Source organism: Eptesicus fuscus, chromosome 14 (genome assembly GCF_027574615.1).
Source record: "Eptesicus fuscus isolate TK198812 chromosome 14, DD_ASM_mEF_20220401, whole genome shotgun sequence".
Lineage (NCBI taxonomy): Eukaryota > Metazoa > Chordata > Mammalia > Chiroptera > Vespertilionidae > Eptesicus > Eptesicus fuscus.
This window is the reverse complement of record NC_072486.1, coordinates 82978646-83002817: the sequence shown is the minus strand read 5'-3', so window position 1 is coordinate 83002817 and position 24172 is coordinate 82978646. Positions and strand designations below refer to the sequence as shown.

Sequence of the window (24172 nt, the reverse complement as noted above, 5' to 3'; positions counted from 1 at the left end):
CTGTGAGGGGCTGTGAGGGGCTGTGAGGGGCTGTGGGGGCTGTGAGGGGCTGTGGGGGCTGTGAGGGGCTGTGAGGGGCTGTGAGGGGCTGTGAGGGGCTGTGAGGGGCTGTGGGGGCTGTGAGGGGCTGTGGGGGGCTGTGGGGGGCTGTGGGGGGCTGTGGGGGGCTGTGGGGGGCTGTGGGGGGCTGTGGGGGCTGTGGGAGCTGTGGGGGCTGTGGGGGCTGTGAGGGGCTGTGGGGGCTGTGAGGGGCTGTGGGGGGCTGTGGGGGCTGTGGGAGCTGTGGGGGCTGTGAGGGGCTGTGGGGGCTGTGAGGGGCTGTGAGGGACTGTGGGGGGCTATGAGGGGCTGTGGAGGGCTGTGGGGGGCTGTGGGGGGCTGTGGGGGCTGTGGGAGCTGTGGGGGCTGTGGGGGCTGTGGGGGCTGTGAGCAGCTTGTAGGATAAGCTCTTGGAGAAAGTGTTGCCGTCCGCCGCCCCGTTCAACACTGACCTGGGCCTTCCGCCAGGTTCATGCAATTCTGCGCCTCTGTATCCTCGTCTGGAAGCGACGGCCATCATCCTGCCGTGGGGCCGCCGGGTCGCAGGAGGTACCCAGGCCTCACACGGCGGGCACAGGCACAGAGCCAGGCCACCGGCAGGTCCTGCGGGCGTCGGGTCCTGAAAGGGCTCTTCTTGGACATGCGGGCCCTGGGGATGCGCCCAGCCTGTCTGAGCAGTTAGCGGATTCCCGTGGGGAAGGAGCGGTTCTGCTTTGAAGGCGACAAGAACAACAGAACGGACGCAGTAGCCACACAAACTCACAACGCGGCCACGCGCGCAGCTCCAGCTGCCTGTCCGTGCTTTCCCGAGAGGCGCTCGAGGCCAAGACCCTGCCAGCCCCCTTCCCTCTGTCCCTCCTGGGGCCGCGGCCGCGTGCGTGGACCCAAGGGAAACCGCAGTCTGGCCCTGCGTGCAGCTCAGACCTCGTGCCCAAGACAGGATGCTGGCGAGGCGCCCGTACTGGGGACAGTCTTTCCTCTTTGTGTCTTCATTACTGAACTGCATCGTCTTAAATTACAGCTTCAACGTCTGTCTGGAAACAGAATTTCTTTTGCTTCCATGGGCGTGAAGGTGGAGAACGCACCGCAGAGAAAATACGCACGACCCCGACCCAGTGGGGCGTCCGCTGCCCCACGCTGTGCCCCACTGCCCAGGATCCCTGCAAGGAATCCCCTTTTCCAAATGAGGAAACTGAGGCGCAGGTCTCAGGGTCAGTAAGTGGTGGAACCGGGGCTGGAGTCTCCTCTGGGATTCATTGTCGCCTCCGGCCCGTGAGGCAAGCAGAGCACAAGTTCCTCAGGGGCAGCGTTCGCGACGTGTAAGGAAAACGCCCCGGGTCCCCTCGCCGCTCACAGGGACCCGCTGGGGCTCAGCCTCAGGGGGAACCTCGGCACCTGCCGTTGGAGGGGCCACGGGCAGTGACTGACGGCTCAGTGGACACACTGGTCACTCCCGCGGGAACCTCCTGCCTCGGGCCTGGCCCTCGCTCAGGGGGCCTTGCTTGGCTGGGAAGCGCGCGGGGGCCTGGGGGCAGGTCCACGGGGCACCGAGCTGGTCCTCTCGGAGCTTGACTCTGCGTCAAGGTCACTCCCAGCTCCATGTGGCCTTCGCTGCCTACAGATCGCCCCAAACTTAGCAGCTGAGAACAACAGGCAGTGCCCCACCCGGCGCCGGCGGGCGGTGTTCCCTGCGGGCGGGGCCCTGGCCCGGACAAGCTGGCGTCCGTCCAAGGTCTCCCACTGCGGAGGCCCAGCTGTCAGATCTCGGCACGGGGGTCTCTGCCGGAGCAGCTCCCTCTGGGTGCCGCGTTCCTCACAAGGAAGATTTGTCACCCACCCTGGAAGGGGCTTCTGTTCACCCGCCACCCGCCACCTGCCAGACCGCGTCGCCATGGGCAGCCACGCAGGCCACCGCCACACCAGCACCGCCACCACACGCCAACCACTTTGCCAGGAGCTGGGCTCACGAGTATATTTTCTTGGCCCATTTTCCAAACTTTCTGTAACACAGGAATGTTCTTTTTAATCCTGAGCAGAAGCCAGAAACAGCTGCTCTGGCCACTCAAGGTGTCAGGGCCCCTTCAGATGTCCTGTAGACCCCCCTCCGGGAGACAGGCACCAAGGTGGGGGGCCAAACCCATCGCCCCTGAGGCAACCAGCTAGCGGCTGGGCAGGGCGGGCGCCCAGAGGGACAGTGGCAGGTAAGGACAACAGACACTGCCGAAATGGCACAGTCGCACTTTTCTGGCTGTGCATCCTGCCGTAGTCCTAACAAAAGTCAAGGTTTAAAACCACAGACATGTGGAACTGAAGAGATGAATCAAAGCAATTATCTTTTCCAAAGACAATTATTATAATTATTAAGTTGCTGTTCAAATATATGAGCTTCTCTTGTTATGGGGGCGTGGAGGACCTGGTGGAGATCAGGGAGGCCCACCCCGCTCAGGAGGTGCTCCCACTTCCCTGGACTTCCCACAAGTCTGCAGCTAGAAACCGAATTTTCCCCTGAAAAATGGCATGTGTGCACATGCATGTGCATGTATGTGTGTGCAGATATTGTGTGTGCTCATGCATGCATGTACTTTATGTGTGTTGTGTGCACACACTTTGTATGGGTACCTTGTGCATGTACTGTGTGGGTGCCTGTGTGCATTTGTGTGTGTATTGTGTACACACATTGTAAGGATATCTGTGTGCACTGTGTGTGTGTGTGTGTGTGTGTGTATTGAGGTTCTAGCAGCAATGAGCATGGGACTCGTGCTTTACATCTCCGAGCGTGGTTGTCCCGTGAAACTGGGACCAGATGCCCAGGCCATGGGTTTGCTGTGAGAGCTCCATGAGGCAAGCCTGGCACAGTGTGAGGAGGACACGTCCCTGCGGCCACACTCAGTAAGTGTGCAAAGTATGTTTGTGTGTGTGACATTATGTGTGTGCATGTATGTGAGATGGTCAGGAAATGTGGGGTATGTGATAAGCACATGTGTGGTGGTGTGTGCACCTGTGTGGGGGTGGGGCACAGGTCTGGAGCATGCGGATATCCTGGAGGCCAGGGACTCAGCACTGGGCTTCAAGTAAGTGAAAGTGCTGAGCCCCAAGCTGGGGTGAGGCCTCGATGAGGGCCGGGCCTCTGGCAGTGGCTGTCTCCTGTGGGCCCTGGGCCCACGGACCGTGCTCGTGCTGCGCAGGGAAGGGAGCCGCTGAGCGCATTACAGGAGTGAAGGGAGGAGGGCCAGGTGGTCGAGGGGGACCTTGTTTCTCTGAGGCCGTGGGAGGGCTGTAACACCATCCCAGCCATGCAGAATTCCCATTCGACAATGAGCCTGCCCTATTGGGTCACACGTTTCATTAACTCACCCCTAGTTCTTGGATGGGGCCAGACCGAATGACTTCCCGGGCCTTCTGCGGGCCTGAGGTTCCCGCCCCTGCTCTGGGGAACCCCTGGAGCACAGGTGGGGGCCAGGAGGAGCCAGACCAGCAGAGGCCTGAGAGCAGTGACAGGGCCTGACCCAGGGAGGGCCACGGATGAGAGGGCCCCACTTCACCCCGAGAGGGACACTCAGACAGAGGCCATGGTCGGGGACCCCGAGAAACGCAATGGAGGAAAGGAAGTGGTTCTATTCTGAACACGCCCAGACCACACGTGACCTCACTCCTGCATCCCCACCGCTGCCCTGGCTCCCCTCTCAGCACCGGCTCGTGGCCGTCTGGTGGCAGGAGTGACCTTTAAAGGTTCACTTTATTCTGAAAATGCTCCAGAGCAATCGGAGATGAGGACGGTGATTCGGGTTAAGTATTCGAGTTTTGGGGGAATCAGAAGTTTTAAAAATCACTAGGAACTGATTCGAGTTCTCGTTTTGTATGAGCATACCGCCAGATAATTCTAAGTGGGGCCTTTTAGAGATGATGGAGGGAGGCGGAGAAAGCACCCTCATCCTAAAGCGTCTGAGCTGTCGGGCTCTGTGCTGCGCATGCTCACCCTTTGAAGATTCTACTCGGGCGCTAATTTGCACCCCGCGCTGAAATGCCGGCACACACACCAGCCTCTGCGGAGGGACCGACTGCCGCTCACTCGGCGGCTGTTGGCGTCCAGGTGGGTGTGTGGCCCCGAGGCCCTGGGGTGGGTTCTCAGAGACCTCCGCCTCCAGGCTTGTCCCCATTCAGTCTAAGGCCGTGGACACTTACAGGGTTCCCCAAAAATGTATGCACGCTTCAAACGATCACAAAGTCAGTGTTTATTAACATACAGCACGTTTTCAAAATTGAGAAGAATCTACAGAATTGAGTAATTGTTTTGTCAACACCTGTTTTCAAACTGATAACTGTCTGGCCCGGCGCTGCTGATAACGCCAAGCAATGGCGTTGCAACATCAGGAATCATTTCATTCGGGACTTGTGCGCCCTCAATTCATCGGCCGTTGCTGGTTTTGTACTGTAAACTTTACCCTTTCTGTATCCCCACAAAAAGTCTAGTGGATAAATTTTCTTTGTTCAAAGCTTAGTCTGGCTTCACCCATCCTTTCAAATCAGTTAGACCTGAGAAGGAGGGGAAGTTCAGGGTTATGGGTGGACCTGCTCCGGGACGCCCTCTGCTGGCCAGATAAAGTCACCGCGGCTCCTGGCGCAGCTGCAGGCCTGGCGGGTCACTGCCCTGAGCCTGTTTCCTGGCTTTAAAACCCACATCGGCGTTTTCCTAAAGAGTGTGATCCCCACAAAGCTGGATGATACAATCGTGCAGAAACACTTACTTTCATAGTTGTTCTACTTTTAATTCAAAGCAACGTTAGGGGGACACTGTTTCCAAACAGAGACAACGGGCCTGTAGCATGTGGCTGACAAAACACGGGCAGGGGCTTTAACCGGAGCCAGAGAGAAGCCTGGCTCCTCACAGCGGCTTCTGGGCTTCTGCTCCCTCCGCTGGAGACAAGGGCGCTGAGGCCATTTCCCAGGGAAGTTAGATCCGCGCTCACCTGTGGACGAGCGTCTCCTACAGACATCGCACTAAGGAAGCTGAGCTCAGCTTTGTGAAGGGTGAAACCTTGCCAGGAGCGACGGTGCTGGACATCAGCTTCTAAACGTGCGCGCCGCGGCATTGCTTGGTAAATAATAACAGGCCGGAGCTTTACAAAGAGGCAGGTTGGCTGAGACACATCTTCTCGCCTCCGGGTCCTAGAGCACAGCCAGCACTGGCCGCAGGGAGGCCGCGGCCGGACAGCCAAGTTTCCGAACGGACAGGCAGTCAGTGACACCCAGGCTCGGGCCCCATCGTTACAGGAATTGTGATTCCAAAGGGCGGGGAGGCCTAGAATTCCCTCCACGTCTATCCTGGGTCTTCCAAGCATCAATTCTTGCTGAAACACATCTTCTGTTGTTAACAAAATGGTTTTATGTGATCACATTAAGCCATTAGAAGGGGTATCAACTCTGTTTCATCGTAGAATCCTATATTGGGGACTATGAGCCAATATGAGAAGTAACAATAACATCTGGGTTATGTTGGTAATTTTTTTTTTCCGAAACAAAACACTGGCCTTTTTTGTTTGTTTGTTTCAGGGAGAGAGCTCACATTTTTCTTGAAATAAAGTAAAATATTTGAACCAATAATTTCGCCTTTTCTTAATTCCTCTCCATTTTAAAGTGAGGGCAACGATTTAATAGCAGCATCTTAAATTTGGTATCAGGAGAAATACAGCAAAACCTTATCCTGGCAAATGTCCTCGGACAGGAACATGCCTGCCCTGTGGGATCCACGGAGTGTGCTGAGGGACCTACTGAAGGGCAGGTCCCATGCTCGTGGCGCAGTGGTTAGAGCGCTGGCCTGTACACAGATGAGGTGCAGGTTTGATCCCCAGCCTCAGTCCAGGCTCCTGAAGGAGGCAACCAATGGCTGTGTCTCACGTTGGTGTTTCTCTCTCCTCCCCCCACCCCGCCTCCTCCCTTCCACTCTTCTCTAAAACTCAATGGAAAAAAATACCCTCTGGTGAGGATGAACAATATATCCTATATAATAAAAGGCTAATATGCAAATCGACCGAACGGCAGAACGACCAGTCGCTATGACACGCACTGACCACCAGGGGGCAGACACTCAACAAAAGAGCTAACCCCTGGTGGTCAGTGCGCTCCCACAGGGGGCACACTGCTCAGCCAGAAGCCCTGAGCCAGGCTCACAGCTGGCGAGCACAGCTGTGGTGGTGGGAGCCTCTCCCACCTCTGTGGAAGCGCGAAGGATATCTGACTGACCTGGGGGAGCGAGCCTAAGCCAGCAGTCGGATATCCCCTGAGGGCTTCCGGACTGCGAGAGGGTGCAGGCCGGGCTGACACCCCCCTCCCCGAGTGCACGAATTTCATGCACCAGGCCTCTAGTAGAAAAATAACATGCAGGCCCTATGATGAAGGAGGAGGGGCCCACTCGCCCAGACAGTGTCCTTGAAAAAGTAGCTATTTATAGACGATGGATGGCTTTCAATAGAGGCATCTAAACTGACCTGAACATTGTCCACTTTTAAATTATCTTGGTGCCCATCGCCGTGTTGCATTCAAAGGCTGACCAATGAAAACATTGTGCTTTTCAAAATTCACCATTGTTATAAAATGTTATTTTCCTTAATACTACAAATGTATGAAATACAGCATACACTTACCAGCACTGTTCAAATTTCATGTTTGTAACTTAAAATAATCTAATGGGTTTAATAATCAAAAGTATATTTAATCAAAACTATTTTCAATACAATTTATATCCCGTTGAGTTATTGTTTTATTTTTAAAACAGAATTAGTTCAAATTTTCTGAAATCAAGCAAGTATCTATAAACTATTTTTATCATTTTCTCTTAGCATGTCATTTAAAATCTCTGAAATAATCTTTTGCTTTAAAATAATCATGTGTTCTATGACAGTCTTCTCTATTTTGTTTAAAAATACATTTTCCTTGCCCTGGACAGTGTTGCTCAGTAGTTAGCACATGGGCCAGAGCACTGAAGGCTCATGGGTTCGATTCCCGGTCAAGAGCATGGACCTGGGTTACAGGTTCAATCCTGGCCCCAGTCTCTTACATTGATCATTGATGTTTCCTTCTCTCTCTCTCTCTCTCTCTCTCTCTCTCTCTCTCTCTTCTCTTCTTCCTCCTCCTCCTCCTTCCCAGCCACACTCTCTAAAAATCAATGGAAAAAATATCCTCTGGTGAGGATTTTTAAAAATACATTTTCTTTGAGAACTTGGTACATTGGAAATTTATTCTAATCACTTGACTGTGTGATCTATAATGGTGTGGTGTTCCCTGTATTGAAAATGGGATGCTTAAGTCTTACACAAAACAAATGTGACCTGCACTTTTAAAGAAGTATTAGCAGGATCAACAAATAATCTTAAACAGTATATATTGTTTAGATATTTCGTAGGTCTTAGTGAATTTTACATATGCTACATTTCTTATTCAGTAGCCAAACAATCCTAACGTCTATGTGAATAGTATTCTCATTTAGCACATGGAATGATCTCTAGCCACATGCATCTCAAATCGGTTTGGGCTGTGTTTACAAGTTTCCTCTGCAAATGTCACTGAAATCGTAAATGGAAATTTATTATTAAGTTAAGCCTAAGAGCTCAGGACAGGGGCTCCTAACATCATTCTTCAAGATATTAGCTGAAGCTAGCTTTACATTGTTGTAACAATGCTTTTCTGAAGTATTTTCAAGAATGAAAAGATAGAGAACATCCTTTCCTGTCCTGGAAATAAGAAAGGGTCCTATCCTATATAATAAAAGCCCAATATGCTAAGTGTCCGGTCATCTGGTGACTGGTCGACTGTTCAACCAATCAAGGCCTAATATGCTAATGATATGCTAAGGCCGCTCAACCGCTCACTATGATGTGCACTGACCACCAGGGGGCAGACGCTCCGACCGGTAGGTTAGCTTGCTGCTGGGGTCCAGCCGATTGGAACTGAGTAAGATGGGTCCGACACGCCCTGGAGCCCTCCCGAGGTCCCTCCCTGGCTGGCCAACCTCTGAGTCCCTCCTTGGCCTGATCGTGCACCGGTGGGATCCCCTGGCCTGGCCTGCGCCCTCTCGCAATCCGGAACCCCTCAGGGGATGTCGAAAGCAGGTTTCAGCCCGATCCTGCAGGCCACTCCCCTCAGGAGCGTGCCAGCCGCAGGGCTCACCCAGAGGGGCCCACCCATACATGAATTTGTGCACTGGGCCTCTAGTGTTAAAATAAAGGACAATGGGCCTGGCCGGTGCGGCACCACTGGCTGGGCGTAACCTGTGCACGGAAAGGTCACCAGGTCAGTTCCTTTCTGGTCAAGGAGGCAACTAGTCGATGTCTCTCTCTCCCTCTCCCTGCCTCTCGCTCTAAAATCAATAAAAACATATTTTTTAAAAAATAAAGGGAAATAGAATGCAAATCTGGTGGGTGGGTTTCTCAGTGTCTGAAACCGTAGGTTAAATGGATCAGCACCTACAAATACGTTCTTTTAATGGCTCCCTGGCAATCCTGTGGTAAAGCTTGGGTCAAACAGCCAGGCGGAGGTGGGCAGAACGGAGGGGAGGGAGGGAGGGAGCAGGAAAAACACCCCCACAGAGAATACACATGCGCTGCCCCAGGCTCCCGGCAAGATGGCCTTTCCCACTTACCGAGAAGAGGCTCACGCCCACGGAACTGTTTAAAGTGACCAAACAAACTTAGAGGGTGTCACCTCCCTCCCCATCCTTCCTGCCAACACTAGGAAGGCAGCGAGGCCTGTGGTTTGGAGTTGGTCAGGGATGTGGGCTTTGGCGCTGGGGATGAGAAAGCCTTGGGGCAGCTGAGAAATTAGCTAAACAAAAGTCACCTTTTTATTTATTTGCTTATTTCCAAGTCATGCCTGTAGGGAAAGCAGAACAGTCTGTCCAGCTGGGGCTACACGCCCGGTCTGAGCCCAGCTTTCTCTGGGTCTCCCCGGGACCCCGGCAAGGGCCAGTCCTCCTCAGTCTGGCGTAGAGTCAGGGTGGCCACGTGGGGTCCACACCGCCTTGGTGTCTGAGAGGCTGACCAAGCAGACAGCCACAGGCAACCTGGGCGCCCTGGGGCCTGACCCTGCCCCGCTGAGTAGGTGCTCACACGTGGCAGTGGCTCCTAGTGGTGAGGTAAGAAAGAGGGGGTCACGCACACGGTGGGCGTGCCAGCAGGGAGGTGGCCATGGTGGCATCTTGGGGACTGGCCCTGCCACCTGCAGGCTCCCGGCACTAGCTACAGGTAAGGTGCTCGGCCCGGTTTCCTTCTACAGGAGAGAGCCAGGCAGGGCACTCCCCAAAGTGGATGGGAGCTCGGCAGCGCTGGCCCCTGCGCCCCAGGAGCAGCGCAGCCTGCCCTGCCCGCCCCTGTCCGGACCCCACGTTTGCCTAGAGGGGCTATGCGGAGGACGAGGCTGCAGCGGCCTCCCCACCACGGGATGCTGGATGGTGGTAAAGACCACCCCCCCCCCCACCCCCTGACCTCCCAGGTCCCCGCGGCCCTGCAGGTGGGCCCACAGCAAGCCGCCTGCTCCAAGGGCCCAGCGCTGGGCCAGGGCCGCCCCCACCCCCACCCCCGCCTTGTGTCCAGCCGGGTGTCCCCACACCTAAGGCAGCCCCCCGCCTCTCAGAGGCCGGTCCTCCTGTCTTGGCAGGGGCTTCCCTTCCTCCTGAGTTCTGTGACCCCTCCCAGGACTGGGGCGCACAGGACCCACCCACCGCTGGAGAGCCAGGCACACCACTCGCACACACACACACACGCACGCACACACACGCACGCACGCACGCACGCACACACGCACGCACACACACAGGCGCGCGCACACACACACACACACACACACACACGCACACACACAGGCGCGCGCGCACACACACACACACACACACACACGCACACACACACACAGGCGCGCGCGCACACACACACACACACACACACACAGGCGCGCGCACACACACACACACACAGGCGCGCGCGCGCACACACACACACACACAGGCGCGCGCGCGCGCACACACACACACACACACACAGGCGCGCGCGCGCACACACACACACACACACACAGGCGCACACGCGCACACACACACACACACACATGCACACGCGCGCGCACACACACACACACACACGCACGCACACACACAGGCACACACACACACGCACACACACGCACACACACATGCACACAGGCGGAGCACTGGCGCAGGCCGTTGCTAAGGAGAGGCCGGTTACCAACGAGGCTGAGGGAGGCCTCCCTCCCTCCCTGCCTCCTCCCTCCGCCTTCCTCCCTCTTCGCCCAGCGGGGGCTCCGGGCCGGTCCCTCCCCCTCTGTACCCCCTGCCTGGGAGCCACTACCCCTCTCCCCCTTCCCCACCCAGGGTACTCCAGGGCGAGGAGGGTGGCAGGGAGGGGCAGGAACCACTGCCACTCGAGTCTTTGCCCGAGGAGGTCCCTCAGAGGGTCCGGGGGCAGCGCTGGCGTGGGCACTGGGTGGGAATCCGGGACCCTCTGAGGAGGCCCAGGCCGTGGGAGGAGGGGAGACCGCGGCGCCGCGCCCCGAGCAGGTTTGCGGGGTCGACAGGCCCTGTCCTGGTGCAGGGCGCAGGGAGCCGGGGCCTTCCTTTCTCCCACCTCCTGGGTGTGGGCAGGTGCTCCAGGGTGAGGACCCCAAGGACGCCGCAGACCCCCACTTGGACCTCCCCGGACACTTTCCCCCTCGCGCTTCTCAAAGCCGAGCAAAGCGACCAGCAGGCCTCCTGCCCCGCGAGCTCGGGCCCACCAGTCCAGGAGCTGGGCTCGGAGGCCTGGCCCGTCCACACCAACCACAAGTGGACCTCGGCCTAGGTCTTGGCGAGGAACCTGTCCTCAGGGCGCGTGGAGTCGGCGAGCACTTGGCAGGCACTCACACGCGTCCGTGGGCGACCTGCCCCCCGACCCCCGCCCCAGCCCGAACCAGAGTTTCAGGGCCTCGGCTTCCAGGAGAGACGCTGCGGCAGGTCCGGGGCAGCGGCGAGTGGAAGGGGGAGGGGAGCGGTGCAAGCTCCGCCCAGTCCGGCTGGCGGGGGCGTCGGGGTGGGACTCGGGGTTTGCCCTGGAGGGGCCGAGCCGGCGGGACCGCCGGGGGTGGGGCCCGAGGGGCGACAGGTTAGGAGGGGCCACTGCCTCCAGCTGTCCGGAGCGCGGGAACAATGGGGAGGCGGTGGGAGGGGGGCTGGGAGGAGGGCGCCAGGGTTTCCAGAAAGGGGGAAACTAAAGAGGCCTGTGCAGACTGTCATCTGTGTGATGAGGCCCCGCGCCTTCCTTTCTTCCCTGGTTCCTGCAGCTGTGGCCGCGCAGGGCGCATTGTGCGCACAGATGTGGCTCAGCTCTCCACTCTCCACTGCTCGGCGGGGGTGCCGCGCACCGGGGTGCCCGAGCCTGCGGCTGAAACCGGGCTCTAGGGTTTGGGGAGGGAGAGTGTGGGGGGAAAGACGGGGGAGCGGGAGCGCGACCTCGGGGCCAACACGCCGCGGGACACCAATCGCGGGTCGACCGGCCAGGCCGTCCCGAGACTCCGGCTCGGCCTTGCGCCCCGCCCGAAGGACTCGCGGCCCGGACCGCGCGGGCGCAGGGAGCTCGGGGAGGTTCGAAGACGAAAAGCGTGGCCCGTCCCCCATTCTGTTCCTCCGCCCGCGGGGCCAGCGACCCGAGGAGGCTGGGACACAGCTCCGTCCTCCGTCTTCACCGTCGCCTCTGTCGGGCGTTGGGGGCCGTGCGCCGCAGTTCGCCTGGACCGAATGGTGGCGAGGTCCTCAGTGGTTCCCGCGACGGCAGGCGCTTTGTGCGCGCAAGTGAGACTTGAAAACTTGAGTGGATTCATGGCGGGTCGCGGACACGGGGGGCGTGTACGCGCTGCGTCCTGGCTGCTGCTGCCGCCTCGGGAAGGGGAGCAGAGGGCCGCCGCGGCCAAGTGGGAAGCCCAGCTCGAAGGGGCGGTTTGCGGCGGGCTCTTCTCGGGCAAAGGGTTGCGACGCCCCCACCCCTCCCGCAGCGGAGGTCACAGCGAGGCGCGTGGGGCGAGGCCGTTCGCCCAGGCCCCTCTCCCCTTGGCGCCACCCTGAACTTGCCCAGAATGAAGTGCGACTCAAAGGACGGAAGGGAGAAAGGATGGAAAGAAAGAAAGGCGAAGGCCCCACAGCGAGCTGTGCAAATGACTGACACGGCCCATGTCCATTCATCGTCTCGGGCGGGAGAGGGTGTACCGAGAGCCACGGCCCCTTAGCCAATTGCTGTCAGCAACACGTGGGGGGGGGGGGGTATCTCTATAGCAACCGGTGGCTGGGCCGCGAGCCGCGCCGCCGTCGGCCGGGTGCGCGCCGGGCAGGATATAAGGCGGGGCGCGGCGGCGGCCGTGCTGGATGGAGCTGCGGGCGGCCTGTGGCCCTGCGGGGGCTGCCCCGCGCCCAGACCTGCGTCGGTCCTTTCCGCGCCCCCGCCCCCCGCTCCTCACCCCGCGGCCAGGCCTGGGCGGAGCGCGCCAGCGACGAGCCGTGCGGAGCTGCCGGCGCCCGCGGGCTCGGAGCCGCCGCCGCCCCCGCCGCTGCCGGAGCCTCCGCGCGCGGCACCTTTGTCTCCCGGCCTCCCAAGAAGTTTGTGGTCCGAGGCAGGACGGCTCGCGCACCTCTGGCTCAGCGCGGGGACTGAGCTGGCCTCGGCGATGGCACTGCCGCCTCCCGCGGCCACCGCGCCCCCGAGGCCGCTCGGCCCGAAGCACACCCCACCCTCCCCCGGCCTGGGCGCCGGGCACCGGCCCCGCTGCAGGTAACCAGGAGCGCCCAGCCCAGGCGCGGGGCACCGGTGGGCTGCAGAGAGAAAGGAGAAGGGCTGGGTGGTAGCGGGAGGGAGGAAGGAAGGGAGGGAGGGACCCACCGAGGGCATCGCGGGGCTCACAGGCGGCTGGGCGAAGAAGGGAGCCTGGAAAGGTGGAGGGTGCCCATGGCGGGGGGGGGGGGGGCAGCCTGGGCGTCAGAGCCCAGTTCAGGGCCGACTCCACTCGCAGCGGGCTGCCTGTCAGTGGCTCTGGCTGGCAGGGGAGGGAGGTCATTCCACTGTGGGCTGGGGGGGCATGCACGGTGGTCCCGTGGGTGGCAGCTCTTACTGCGCGCAAAGGCTGAGAGGGGTGAGAGCTGCGCGAGCCCCAGCGCCCCCCGGAGACAGCGGATTGGGCTGAGGACTTCTTTCCTCAGCCCCTGGGGCACTTCAGGCCGTGGGGGGGGGGGGGCGGGGAGGAGGAAGGTCGGGGGAGGGCGAGGACAGGGTGAGGAGCCAGGATGGAGAGGAGCCTCCTGCAGGCATTGCCCCCCAGACCATTTTGGGGTGCTCTTTGCCCCCCTGACTCGACTGGGCTGGGCTTGGTGCCCTGGGGTCCCAGTTGGAAGACACGGGGCGGCCGCGCAGGAAGAGCTCCAGGGGCAGCGGGTGGGAGAGTGAGCTTGCCGCCCGAGCCCCCCACCACCCCCCCACCACCACCCCCACCCCCACCCCCGCTGCGGGAGAGATGTCTGGAGGGCCCTCCCCTCCCCTCCCCCAAACAGAACCAGGTGAGGGCCGCGCTAGAAAGAGAAACTTGCGCCTGGCGCTGAGCTGTTTGGAGGAGGGACCGCTTCCTTCCCGCGGCCCTGGGCGGCTCTGGCTGTGGCCCGCGCCCAGGTAGAGAGCCTGGTCCCGCGGACCCAAATCCGGCAGAATCCTGGGCGGAATCGGCTGTCAGAGAGCGTCTCCCGCCCTTTTCAGTCATCGGAGCGCTGAGCTGACGGCCTCCACGCTGGACGCTTGGGGGGGGGGGGGACGCGCTGTCACAGTCCCTGTGCCCACCCCCCCACCCCCGCGCACACCCAGAGGGCGAGGAGGACTCCCGCTCCCTCCCGGGCCTCGCTCCAGCCGCTGCCCCCCTGGTCCTCCCACTCGCGTTCCCGTCGCTAAGTCCTCGGACAGCGGTCCCTACTCGCCGGGGAGCCTCCTCCGCCTGGGGTCAAGGGCAGAGCTGCCCCCCGGCCTTCGCCGAGCCAGCCTTCCCTGGATTTAGACTCGAGCCGGGAGGAGACGGGTGTGCAGCCGAGCTTCATCTGCTCAGGACGCGCCCCACCCGGCTCTGGGGAGGGGTGGCCCCGCTGGGGAAGGGCCGGAGGAGCCAGGCCGCTGGGTGTGCAGCTGCGGGCGTCCTGGGGGAGCGGGGCGTGTTGGGGTCGTGGACCCGCGCCCTGGGCCGGCTGCTTCGCGGCGGGGAGGCCCGGCTGGGGCTTTGTCCCGCGGGGAGGGGGCTGGGGCCTCGGAACCCCCCGCTGCAGAGAACACCCCGCTCCCAGCCCTTCGCCCCTTTGTGCCCGCCCGCGGTCTGCCCCTCAGACCTCTGTGGGGCCCCGAGTAAGTCCTGGCCGGGACTGGGAGGCGAGGGAGCCGGCGCCTGTGGCGGGTGTGGCGAGCCTCAGGGGCCCTGCGCTCCGCCGGGCCGCGCCCCGAGTCCCAGCAGCGCCCTGCGGGGGCTCAGGCAGGCGAATCTTTAGGACCCGTGGTGGCCTCGGCAAGACCGGAACAGAGAACCCCAATCCTGGGCAGCTTCGGTGGCTGCGAGAGGGCTCCTCCGAGACCGGGGTGCTGGGAGGGGCGTGTGTGCTCGCGCAGGCCTCGGAGCCCGGCCGCAGCCCGAGCCGGGCGCCCCGCACAGGGGACCGGGCGGTCTTCTCTGGGCCTCCACTTAGGGCTCTTCCCAGCTGGCCGCCTCGAGTCTCCCAGACCGTTTGATGTTTATTCAGCTCCTCTAAAAGCCCGTCCACACGGGGTGTCCCCTTCTAAGGTGAACCCCTCACACCTCCCCGAGGTCGCAGAGGCCAGTGGACAGTGACTGTCTTTCCTCTGTTTACCTTTATGCCCCCCCTCCGCCTGGGAACAGCCTCAGGAACAGCCGGTTAAACAGTGCACCACCTATTTCATTAAAGTTTGTTTGTAAGAATAATGATTCCTCCGAGTCTTTTCTTTGGCCCAGATAGGCTTTTTCTTTTTGATACTTGAATGGCAGATTAGCAAGTACAATTTCATCCGCAGGGAACAATAGCTTTCAGCCGCACAAAGGGCTCTCCCACCCTGACTCCAGCCGCAGTGCCTCTCGCTGATAATAGCTTCTGGAAAGATTCTGTAATGCAGAGAATTAATACATGATTATTTCTGCCTGGCTTCTCTCATTTATTAGAATTCTGTGGCAAATTCCAAATTAAAAATAGTTCAGTTAACAGCTTTAAAAATACTTTTAAAATATTTTAAGACAACCCCCTCCCATATTTTTAAGTTGGTCATCCCCATGGGTTGATAACTTTAAAAATTTTTATTAGCTTTAAAGTAATAGTTACTATATTTTAGTAAATGTGATTTTGTAAATTTAGCATGAAATTCCCAAATAATTCTAAGATGATTCATCTGGGAAACCAAAAACAGATTTGTTATAGCAACTCATGAGCAGCGTCTAAAACGAATTTCTAAATTTTCAAGGGCAGTGGGCTTCGAGTGACAGAAAAGCGAGAGTGCAGAGGACCAGACTAAGGCTGGGTTTGCAAAGCAGATTCCTTAGAAATGAAGCAAAAGGAACATTCTATGATAGTAGAAGTTTAATGTTAATGAAACTGAATGCTTGTGTCCATGTGTTTCTGTACAAGTGTGTTTCAGAACTGAAGTCAGTTACTTAGATATAAACTGCTCTTGTGAGCTGGTTACCACAGCCTTGGGGAAATGCTACATTTTGCTACCTGTCGACAAATATTTGTTACCATAAAGTTTCCTATTTATGTGGCTCCCTCGGTTCTCACAGCCAAGTTTGGATATAGAATGTTCTTTTTTTGTCTCGCTTCTTTTCTTTTAAACTTACCACACGGATAGCTAAAACTATTTTTTGCAGATATGTTGCCATAAATCGCTCAGAAGATAATGTGAGGGAAGCTCCTGTACCTTTGCTTCTGAGCACAAATCAGAATAGTTTAACTAGGTCAGGACAGCATCTGTAGATCCCAGCCTTTAAGAGCTTCTGCTCAGAGGGCCTCTCCGGGCACACCTATTTGAATCACGGCTCTGGCAGGACTTTATCTTCTAAATTCAAGGAGCTGCCGCGGGAGATGGTCAAGTGGGAGAAGTAAGCAGATTGTGCCTCTGATGTAAAGTTGACTTAATTATTCCTGATTCTTTTAGACGCTGTACTTTTCCTGCACCTGAACATTAGATTAGCATCAGTGCTGGTCTGCGTGTCTCCTCCCTCCGCCCAGGGCCCCCAGACCCGTGCTCCCTGTGGCCGTGCCTTTCTCCTCGGGTCTTGCTCGGCCCTCCTGACCCTGCTCCAAACCCCCAGTGAAGCAGCTGCCTCTGTACAGGAGCCTCCACTTTTAAAAGACGCCCGACTGTAAATGTCAAAGTCATAAATATTTAAACATTATTTTCTTTCAATTTCAAGTCAAGACTGGCAAGATGCCTCTAATTAGTTGTGGGCACTCTGCAGGGCTCAGCGCAGGGCGAGACTGCAGGGAGCACCTGCCTTTCAAGTAGCTCAGCCTTGGGGAACAGGGCCCATGAGGGGGCCTGGGCCCCCACGTCACACCTGGACAGGAGTGTGGATCAATCTCAGGGACGCTGTTAGCAGACTCATTTCTTTCTCCTCAAGCTCCTGGTTAGTAGGAGTTTGAAGTGTTGTTGTTTTTTTAACTCCATGAAAAGAAATAATCGGAAAGTTATTGAAACTCAATCACTATGCCAAGGAGGGATTCACACTCTTTAATTAAAAAAACGAATTTCTGTAAATGTCTGTTCCTTCCGGGTTCTTAAGACCTGACTTGCAGCCGGCAGTTCCCCCCTCCTGCGCCGGGCTCAGCGCTACGTAGGACGTTGGAACCATTGGGGGAACCGGGGGAACTCTTCGGGTCCCCTGCGTTGTCCGCAGACCACCCAGTGCGACAGAGGGTTCCCAGCCCGGCCGGGTCAGACAGGTGGGACCCGCAGGCCCCACGGAGACCGTGTCCGAAGGCCCCAGCCTGGCCACCCGGCGCCGGTGCGGGCGGGGCTCTTGCTGGTGGGCCGCTGTCGGTGACGGGGCTCCGCCCGCCGGGCCATGGCCACCCGGTCTCTTCCCGGGCCGCGCAGCACAGGCAGCGGGGGGCCGGCGCGGGAGGGCGGCGGGAGCGCCTGGGCTCTGGAGCCGTCGCTCTTCCTGACGTTTTGCTTTGGCCTTTGAGCTTTTCCAGGCGCTCCTGACGGGGGCGGCCCGTGAGCTCTCCGCTCGCCCCGCGCAGCGCGGCCGCGGTGACGGCGGCTTCCCTCGACGAGGACCGGGCGCCCGCCGGAGGCTCCCGCGCTCACGGCGGCTCCCCGGGGCCGAGGGACGGGAACAGCGCCTGTGCCCTCCCCCGGGGAGCCGGCCGCCCCGCGCCAGGCCAGGCTCCGCCTCGGTCCCCGCGGGGCCGGGTGCACAGCGGCTCACTGCCCGCACGGGACGTCCCGTCCCCTCTTCGCGCCCGGGCACCTCGCGTCGCGGGGCGGGAAGGTTCGGGGAGTCCTCGTTCCCGGCGCAGCCAGCGGGTCCTCCGACGCCTGGGCGGGACCCCAGGGGCACCGGCGGGGACCCCCAGCCGCCTGCGCAGGGACGCGGTGGGTGGGGAACACGGCGCCCCCTCGCCGGCCACGCGCCTCCTTTGTTGCGATTCGGCTCTCTGCCCGGCCCGTCCCACCGGGGCTGCGAGGGCGGGAACCCCCCACCGGTGTCACTCGGACCGCCCTCCTGGGGGCGGTAAGGTCCCACCCGAGCCGGGCCCGGCCCCGGTCCTCACCCCTGACCTGCCCGGCGCCTCCGGGCGCGTCCCCGTCCAGGGCCGGTACCGGCAACCCCCGGCCCGAGCGCCCGAGCGCCAGTGGCGGCCACGGGGAGGGAGCTCCTGGGTCCCCCGCCCACGGGCCTCGACCCCAGAGCCACCCCCCGGCATCGGCTACCGGCTCCTCGCGGCCTGGCTGCGCCCCTCGAGGAGTGGGGGCGTCCGGGGGGCGGGGCGGGCAGGCCTTTGGGGGCCCCACGGACTGATTCCGGCCGCAGCGCGCGGCTGGCGCGGGCGGATGGGGAGGGTCTCCTCCCGCTCCCTCCTCCAGAGGCGGCTGCGGGGACCAGCCGCAGCCCCTCCCGCCGCCCGGAGCCCGTCCTCCGCCGCTTCCAGGCCAGAGAACCCGGCGTCTCTCCTCGTTTAACCGCGTTTTCATTGACTCGTCCCGGCTCGGCTCACCCGCAGCGGAGGCGGCGGCGGCGGCTAACGCAGGAGCGGCCTCCCGGCCGAGCGGGCGCGGGTTAGGGGATGGACCGGCCGAGCCGGAGGCCCGCGTCGGAGCCGGAGCCGGAGCCGGAGCCGGGAGGAGGCGCGGGGCCGAGGAGCAGGAACAGGCGCCGGCTCCGGGCGATGCCTGTGGTTCCCGGGGGTGAGGGTGGCCGACTGTCCCCTGCAGCTCCCGGGAGGGCGGGCGTCCCCCCGGCTCCCTGTGGCGCCTCCTGGCGCTGCTGTTGAGGGGCGCCAGGCCGGGTCTGCGTGGAGACCCGTGGAATATACGGAAAGGACCCCCCCCCCCCGCCCCCGAAAACCGTGCGAGCTGGATGGCGTTCAGCTCTCACCGAGCCCCGTCCCCGGTCCCGGAGCCTCAGGGCGCGTCCCAGTCCAGGGCCGGTACCGGCAGCCCCCCCCCCCCCCCCCGTGGCGGCCAGGGGGAGGGAGCTCCTGGAACACCCGCCCACGGGCCAGACCCCAGAGCCACCGGGGAGGGCCCGACCGCAGTGAGCTCCTGGCCACGGTCCGCAAAGGCCCCGTCCGCCCCTGGGCAGCCTGCGGAGACTGTGGGCGGCACCAGGAGGGCGCCTGGAGGCCCAGGTCCAGGACACCCGGCACAGCCCCAGGACCCCAGGCCAGGCGGTGGCTGCAGGCGCGGACCCCCCACTTCCGCGCTGCTCCCCGGACAGCAGGCTGCCGGCTGGGGAAGGGGGGCGACGGCCTGCATTGTCCTTCCACCCCAACAAGCGGGGTGCACTCTGGGAGGCTGTATCCCCAACCACCTGTTCAAAAGAAGGGGCGTCCTGATGTACTCCAGGCACCCCATACTGTGTTTTGTTAAATCTGAAAAATGGCCCCCAGAAGGCACTAGCCGGCTCTGACCGCCCTCCAGCACCCGCAGCCATCCGCCTCGCTCTGAGGGGCGTCCCCTCCTGGTCTACCTTTGGAGCTGGGCGGAGAGGGAGGTGTCTGGGGGCGCTTCCTCAGGGACTAACAGGCTTCTCTCCTGTTCCACAGAAAAGCAAGCTCAAGCTCCCAGCTCGCCCCGCGGAGCCGGAGGACCCGGCTAAGTTCCTGGTGCTCACGCTGCTGTCCATGGCTGCCATCCTGGGCGTCCTGCTGGCCTCGGGGGCCATCTACTGCCTGCGCCACGACTCTCACCGCCGGCTCCGGGAGAAGCTCTGGGGCCTGGCGGGCGACCCGGGCCCCAACGCCACCGCAGCCTACCAGGTAACGGCCCCCGCCCAGCGCTGCCCTCCGGGCGCCCACCAGGTGACGGCCCCCGCCCAGCACTGCCCTCCGGGCGCCCACCAGGTGACGGGCCTCCTGCCCGCCCAGCGCTGCCCTCCGGGCGCCCACCAGGTGACGGCCCCCGCCCAGCGCTGCCCTCCGGGCGCCCACCAGGTGACGGCCCCCGCCCAGCACTGCCCTCCGGGCGCCCACCAGGTAACGGCCCCCGCCCAGCGCTGCCCTCCGGGCGCCCACCAGGTAACGGCCCCCGCCCAGCGCTGCCCTCCGGGCGCCCACCAGGTGACGGCCCCCGCCCAGCACTGCCCTCCGGGCGCCCACCAGGTGACGGGCCTCCTGCCCGCCCAGCACTGCCCTCCGGGCGCCCACCAGGTGACGGGCCTCCTGCCCGCCCAGCACTGCCCTCCGGGCGCCCACCAGGTGACGGGCCTCCTGCCCGCCCAGCGCTGCCCTCTGGGCGCCCACCAGGTGACGGCCCCCGCCCAGCGCTGCCCTCCGGGCGCCCACCAGGTGACGGGCCCTGCCCGCCCAGCGCTGCCCCTCCTCTGTGAACAGTCAGGTCACACACATGGCCTCACTCACCCCCCCCCCCCCGCCCGCAGTTCTCATTCCGGGGCGCCTTTCTGAGGACAGTTTGACACTTCTTAGCGTTTTGGTAAATACCTCGAAACCTCGGCTGTCACGCTCTGCATTCATGCACGCTTGTTCTTGGATAGTCTCGCGTTAGCCGGGAGAGTGGGATGCTCATTAGAAACGTGGAAAAAAGCACAATACATGAAACATGGTTCATCTGGTACCTTTCTCCATTCGGCCTCTGTTAATGGGAAGTGTCAGAATTGCCAGATAGATTGGTTGTGTGGGTGTCTGAAGATGTCCCCTACGTCACGGACTTCCTGGATGTTGTGTATGAAAAGATCCTAGCCCTGTCCCATCGGCACCTCTGCTCTGATTTGGATAAAGTGGGGTCTAACGGTGAAAAAGGCAAGTAAGCGTCACTGTCTCCATGGGGACCGTCTGCAGTGTGTGCTGGGGATGCGGGCACATCGGACGCCAGTGAGGACGCGAGGAAGGCAGGTGCCGACCGAACGGACCTACACAAGTCCACAGACATTCCAGAAACCGTATCGTGTCCACGGCCACACTCAGTCCTGTCCTGTGAGGAACTGAGCCTCCCGGCTGAGCAGCAGTGCAAGCCCAGAATATAGACAAGTTAGGGCACCTGATTTCTTTTAACATAAAATATCATTTCACTTCAAGTGTATTCCCCACTTGGGACAGTAATGTACTGAATCATCATTTAAACGTCTAATCAGGATATACTTGGCAAAGATTTTCTCCCATTGGACGAGCCTGCGTTTTCTCTAATCACATGACTATGATGTGTAACAAGCCTTATAAACAACACGACCTATTTCACAACCCTGTGTGTTAGTTATCATTCTCCTGTCATCAGAGTCTCATGGGAAACGCTCCCAACCCCTGTCCTTCAAGGCCCCTCCGAGCCCCTCTGAGTGCCTGGGCCCCTCCCAGTGCAGAGCGGCTGCAGCCATAAAATTTCTAGGCTGATGAGGCCAGGAGGTGGCTTTTTCCCATTTCAAGACTCTTGGTGCTGTCTGAATGGAGAACCCTCTATTTTTCTGGAGAGGTCACAGCCTGGTCACCTCTGTCTTATAATGAAATGGCCACTTGGGTGTGTGGGTGGGGCGCTCCCGTCGCCGTGCAGCTCTGCTTGAAAGCAAAAGAAAGATCACGTTTGAAGGAGCCTGGCAAAAGATGTCACATAAACCACTGAGAACTTACCAGAGAGTCTGTGGAGGCAGAGCATCCGTGGAGGACACAGCTCCTCCGGGCCTCCTGCTCGGACATAAATAAATGATCACACGGCGCTCTTCCGTGGGAGAGCGTGCGGGCAGCCATTAGAGAGCCTGGCGTCCTTTGATACACTTTGAAATTCAAATATAAAATATTGATAGAATGGAAAGCTTGGACTCGCATGCAGAAAAGGCTAATTTTGACCAAAATGCAGGTTGAAAATGCATACTTAGAACTGAGTTTGTGATCATTAAAAAAAATTGTCCCAGTGACAGCCCTAATTAATAGTATCTGTGATTAAAATCAGGCCCTTCCAGCAGGAGAAGTGTTTGAATTTCTCGGAGTGACCTTTCCGCTCTTCTCGGGGGCAGGGTGGTTAAGTTGATATTGATTCTATAATGAGCCTGGTTTGTTTAATAAGAACAGACGATAAATGAAATGTGCGCCTTTCTTCAATCCAGATTAATAAATTTTTTTTTCCTTTAGAAATGCGATCTAGGAAAATTTAGAGATGAAGTTATTGTAAAGGTGTTTCTGGTGGCTGAGGGTTGAAATCGCTACAAAATCGCTCTCAGGGAACCACCCGATAGAACGTGAGGTCCCCCCGCGACATGGACTGTTTACTGGAGAACAGGCCAGGGTCGGGCTGTGATGCTGTTTTGGTTGCTTGGCAGAGCAGGATCAGCAAATGAGGCTACAGATTTCATGATTTCGGCTCTAAACTTACCCGAGTCATGTATTAAGAACTCACATAGTGTATGGTCAACCCCAAACAACACAGGAGTTGGGGCACCCATGCTGTAAAAAATCCACATATAACTTTTGACTCCCCCAAAACTTCAGTCGTCCTTCAGTACCCACAGGGGATTGGTTCCAGCCCCACCCCCAACACCAATATCCACAGATGCTCAAGTCCTTTATATGAAACTAGAGACCCAGTGCACGAAATTTGTGCACTGGGGCGGGGGGGGGGGGTCCCTAAGCCCGGTCTGTGCCCTCTCACAGTCCAGGAGCCCTCAGGGGATGTCCGACTGATGGCTTAAGAGCGGGCCTAAGCCATCGGTCAGACACGCCATTGTGCTCGCCAGCCATGAGCCCGGCTTCTGCCTGAGTGGCGCTCCCGCTTTGGGAGCACACTGACCACCAGGGGGCAGCTCCTGTGTTGAGCATCTGCCCCCTGGTGGTCAATGCATGTCATAGTGACCAGTTGTTCCACCGTTCAGTCAATGTGCATATTAGCCTTTTATTATATACTAGAGGCCCGGTGCACGACATTCGTGCACTGGGGGTGGGAGGTCCCTCATCCCAGCCTGCGCCCTAAGCCAGCAGTTGGACATCTGCCAAGGGGTCCTTAGTGCTGCTATGAAGGCAGGAGAGGCTCCTGCCGCCACCACTGCACTTGCCAGCTGTGAGCCCAGCTTCTGGCTGAGCAGTGCTCCCATATGGGAGCGCACTGACCACCAGGGAGCAGCTCCTGCATTGACCGTCTGCCCCCTGGTGGTCAGTGCACATCATAGTGACCAGTTGTTCCACCGTTTGGTCTATTTGCATATTAGCCTTTTATTATATAGGACTAGAGGTCCGTTGCACAAAGATTCATGCAGTAGGCTTTCCTTCCCCTGGCTGCTGGCACTGGTTTTCCTCCGGCACCCGGGACCCAGGCCTTCGCTCTGGCGCCGCCTTCAGTCTTTGCTCCAGCCGGAGTGCCCCTCCTGTAGCTCCCTCCGTCCAGCCCCTCCCCACCCTCTCTCTCATAGCAGGCATCCCACCCCACCCTGCCCAGCCGCTTCGAACCTGCATGCATGCTGCCCAGAGGCCCGGAGTGGCTGGGGGGCAGGGCTGCCGCCATCTTTGTTGGGTTAATTTGCATACTCACTCCTGATTGGCTGGTGGGTGTCACAAAGTGACGGTCAATTTGTGTATTTCTCTTTTATTAGTGTAGATAGACTAGAGGCCCAAAGCATGAAATTCGTGCAAGAGTAGGCCTTCCATCCCCCAGCTGCCGGCACCGGCTTCCCTCTGGCACCCAGGACCCAGGCTTCCCTCACAGCCCTGGCTTTGTCTGGAAGGATTTCTGGTCTAATTAGCATATTATGCTTTTATTATATAGATGATGGCCTAAAACAGTCAGCCCTCCAAATCCACAGATTCACAAACTTGAATCAAAAATACTGTTTGTATTGGCCGGGTGGCTCAGTTGGTTAGATATACCAAGATTGTGGGTCCAATCCCCGCTCAGGGCACATACAAGATTCCACCAATGAATGCATAAATAAGTGGAACGACAAATCAATGTCTCTCTCTCTCTCTAAAAGCAACCAATAAATTTTTTTTTTAAATAATATTTCCTGCCCTGGCCAGGTGGCTCAGTTGGTTGAGGTGTCATCCTATACACCAAAATGTTGCGGGTTCGATTCCCAGTCAGGACACATGCCGAAGTTCCAGGTTTGATCTTTGGTTGCGGTGGGTACGGGATACAATTGATCAATGTTTCTCTCTCTCTCTAAAATTAAAAACATATCCTTGGGTGAGGATTTTTAAAATGCTGTTTTCTATCCAAGTTTACGTGGACCCGAGCAGTTCAGATCGAGTTTTTCAAGGGCCCGTGGTAGAGCCCACGCATGGAGGGGTTTGCATGTGCCGGGAGCAGGTGTTCCTCAGGATCCATGACTCGTGGGGTTCTGCACTGAGACCCCGTCAAGTTTCAAGATGTGTCTGAGAAGTTTTAAAAAATATATTGCAAACCTAAAACAATAATTT

At 59.3% G+C, this 24172-nt stretch overlaps 1 protein-coding gene across 1 annotated transcript in view; it reads left to right on the top strand.

Moving 5' to 3' along the window:
- The window catches only part of PTPRN2 (protein tyrosine phosphatase receptor type N2), a 428035-nt gene that overhangs the window by 312793 nt on the left and 91070 nt on the right, over positions 1–24172 (top strand). The window contains exon 15 of the mRNA XM_054726069.1: positions 19370–19582. Within this exon, the coding sequence (XP_054582044.1) occupies positions 19370–19582 (213 nt within the window). The remainder of the gene's footprint in view (positions 1–19369; positions 19583–24172) is intronic.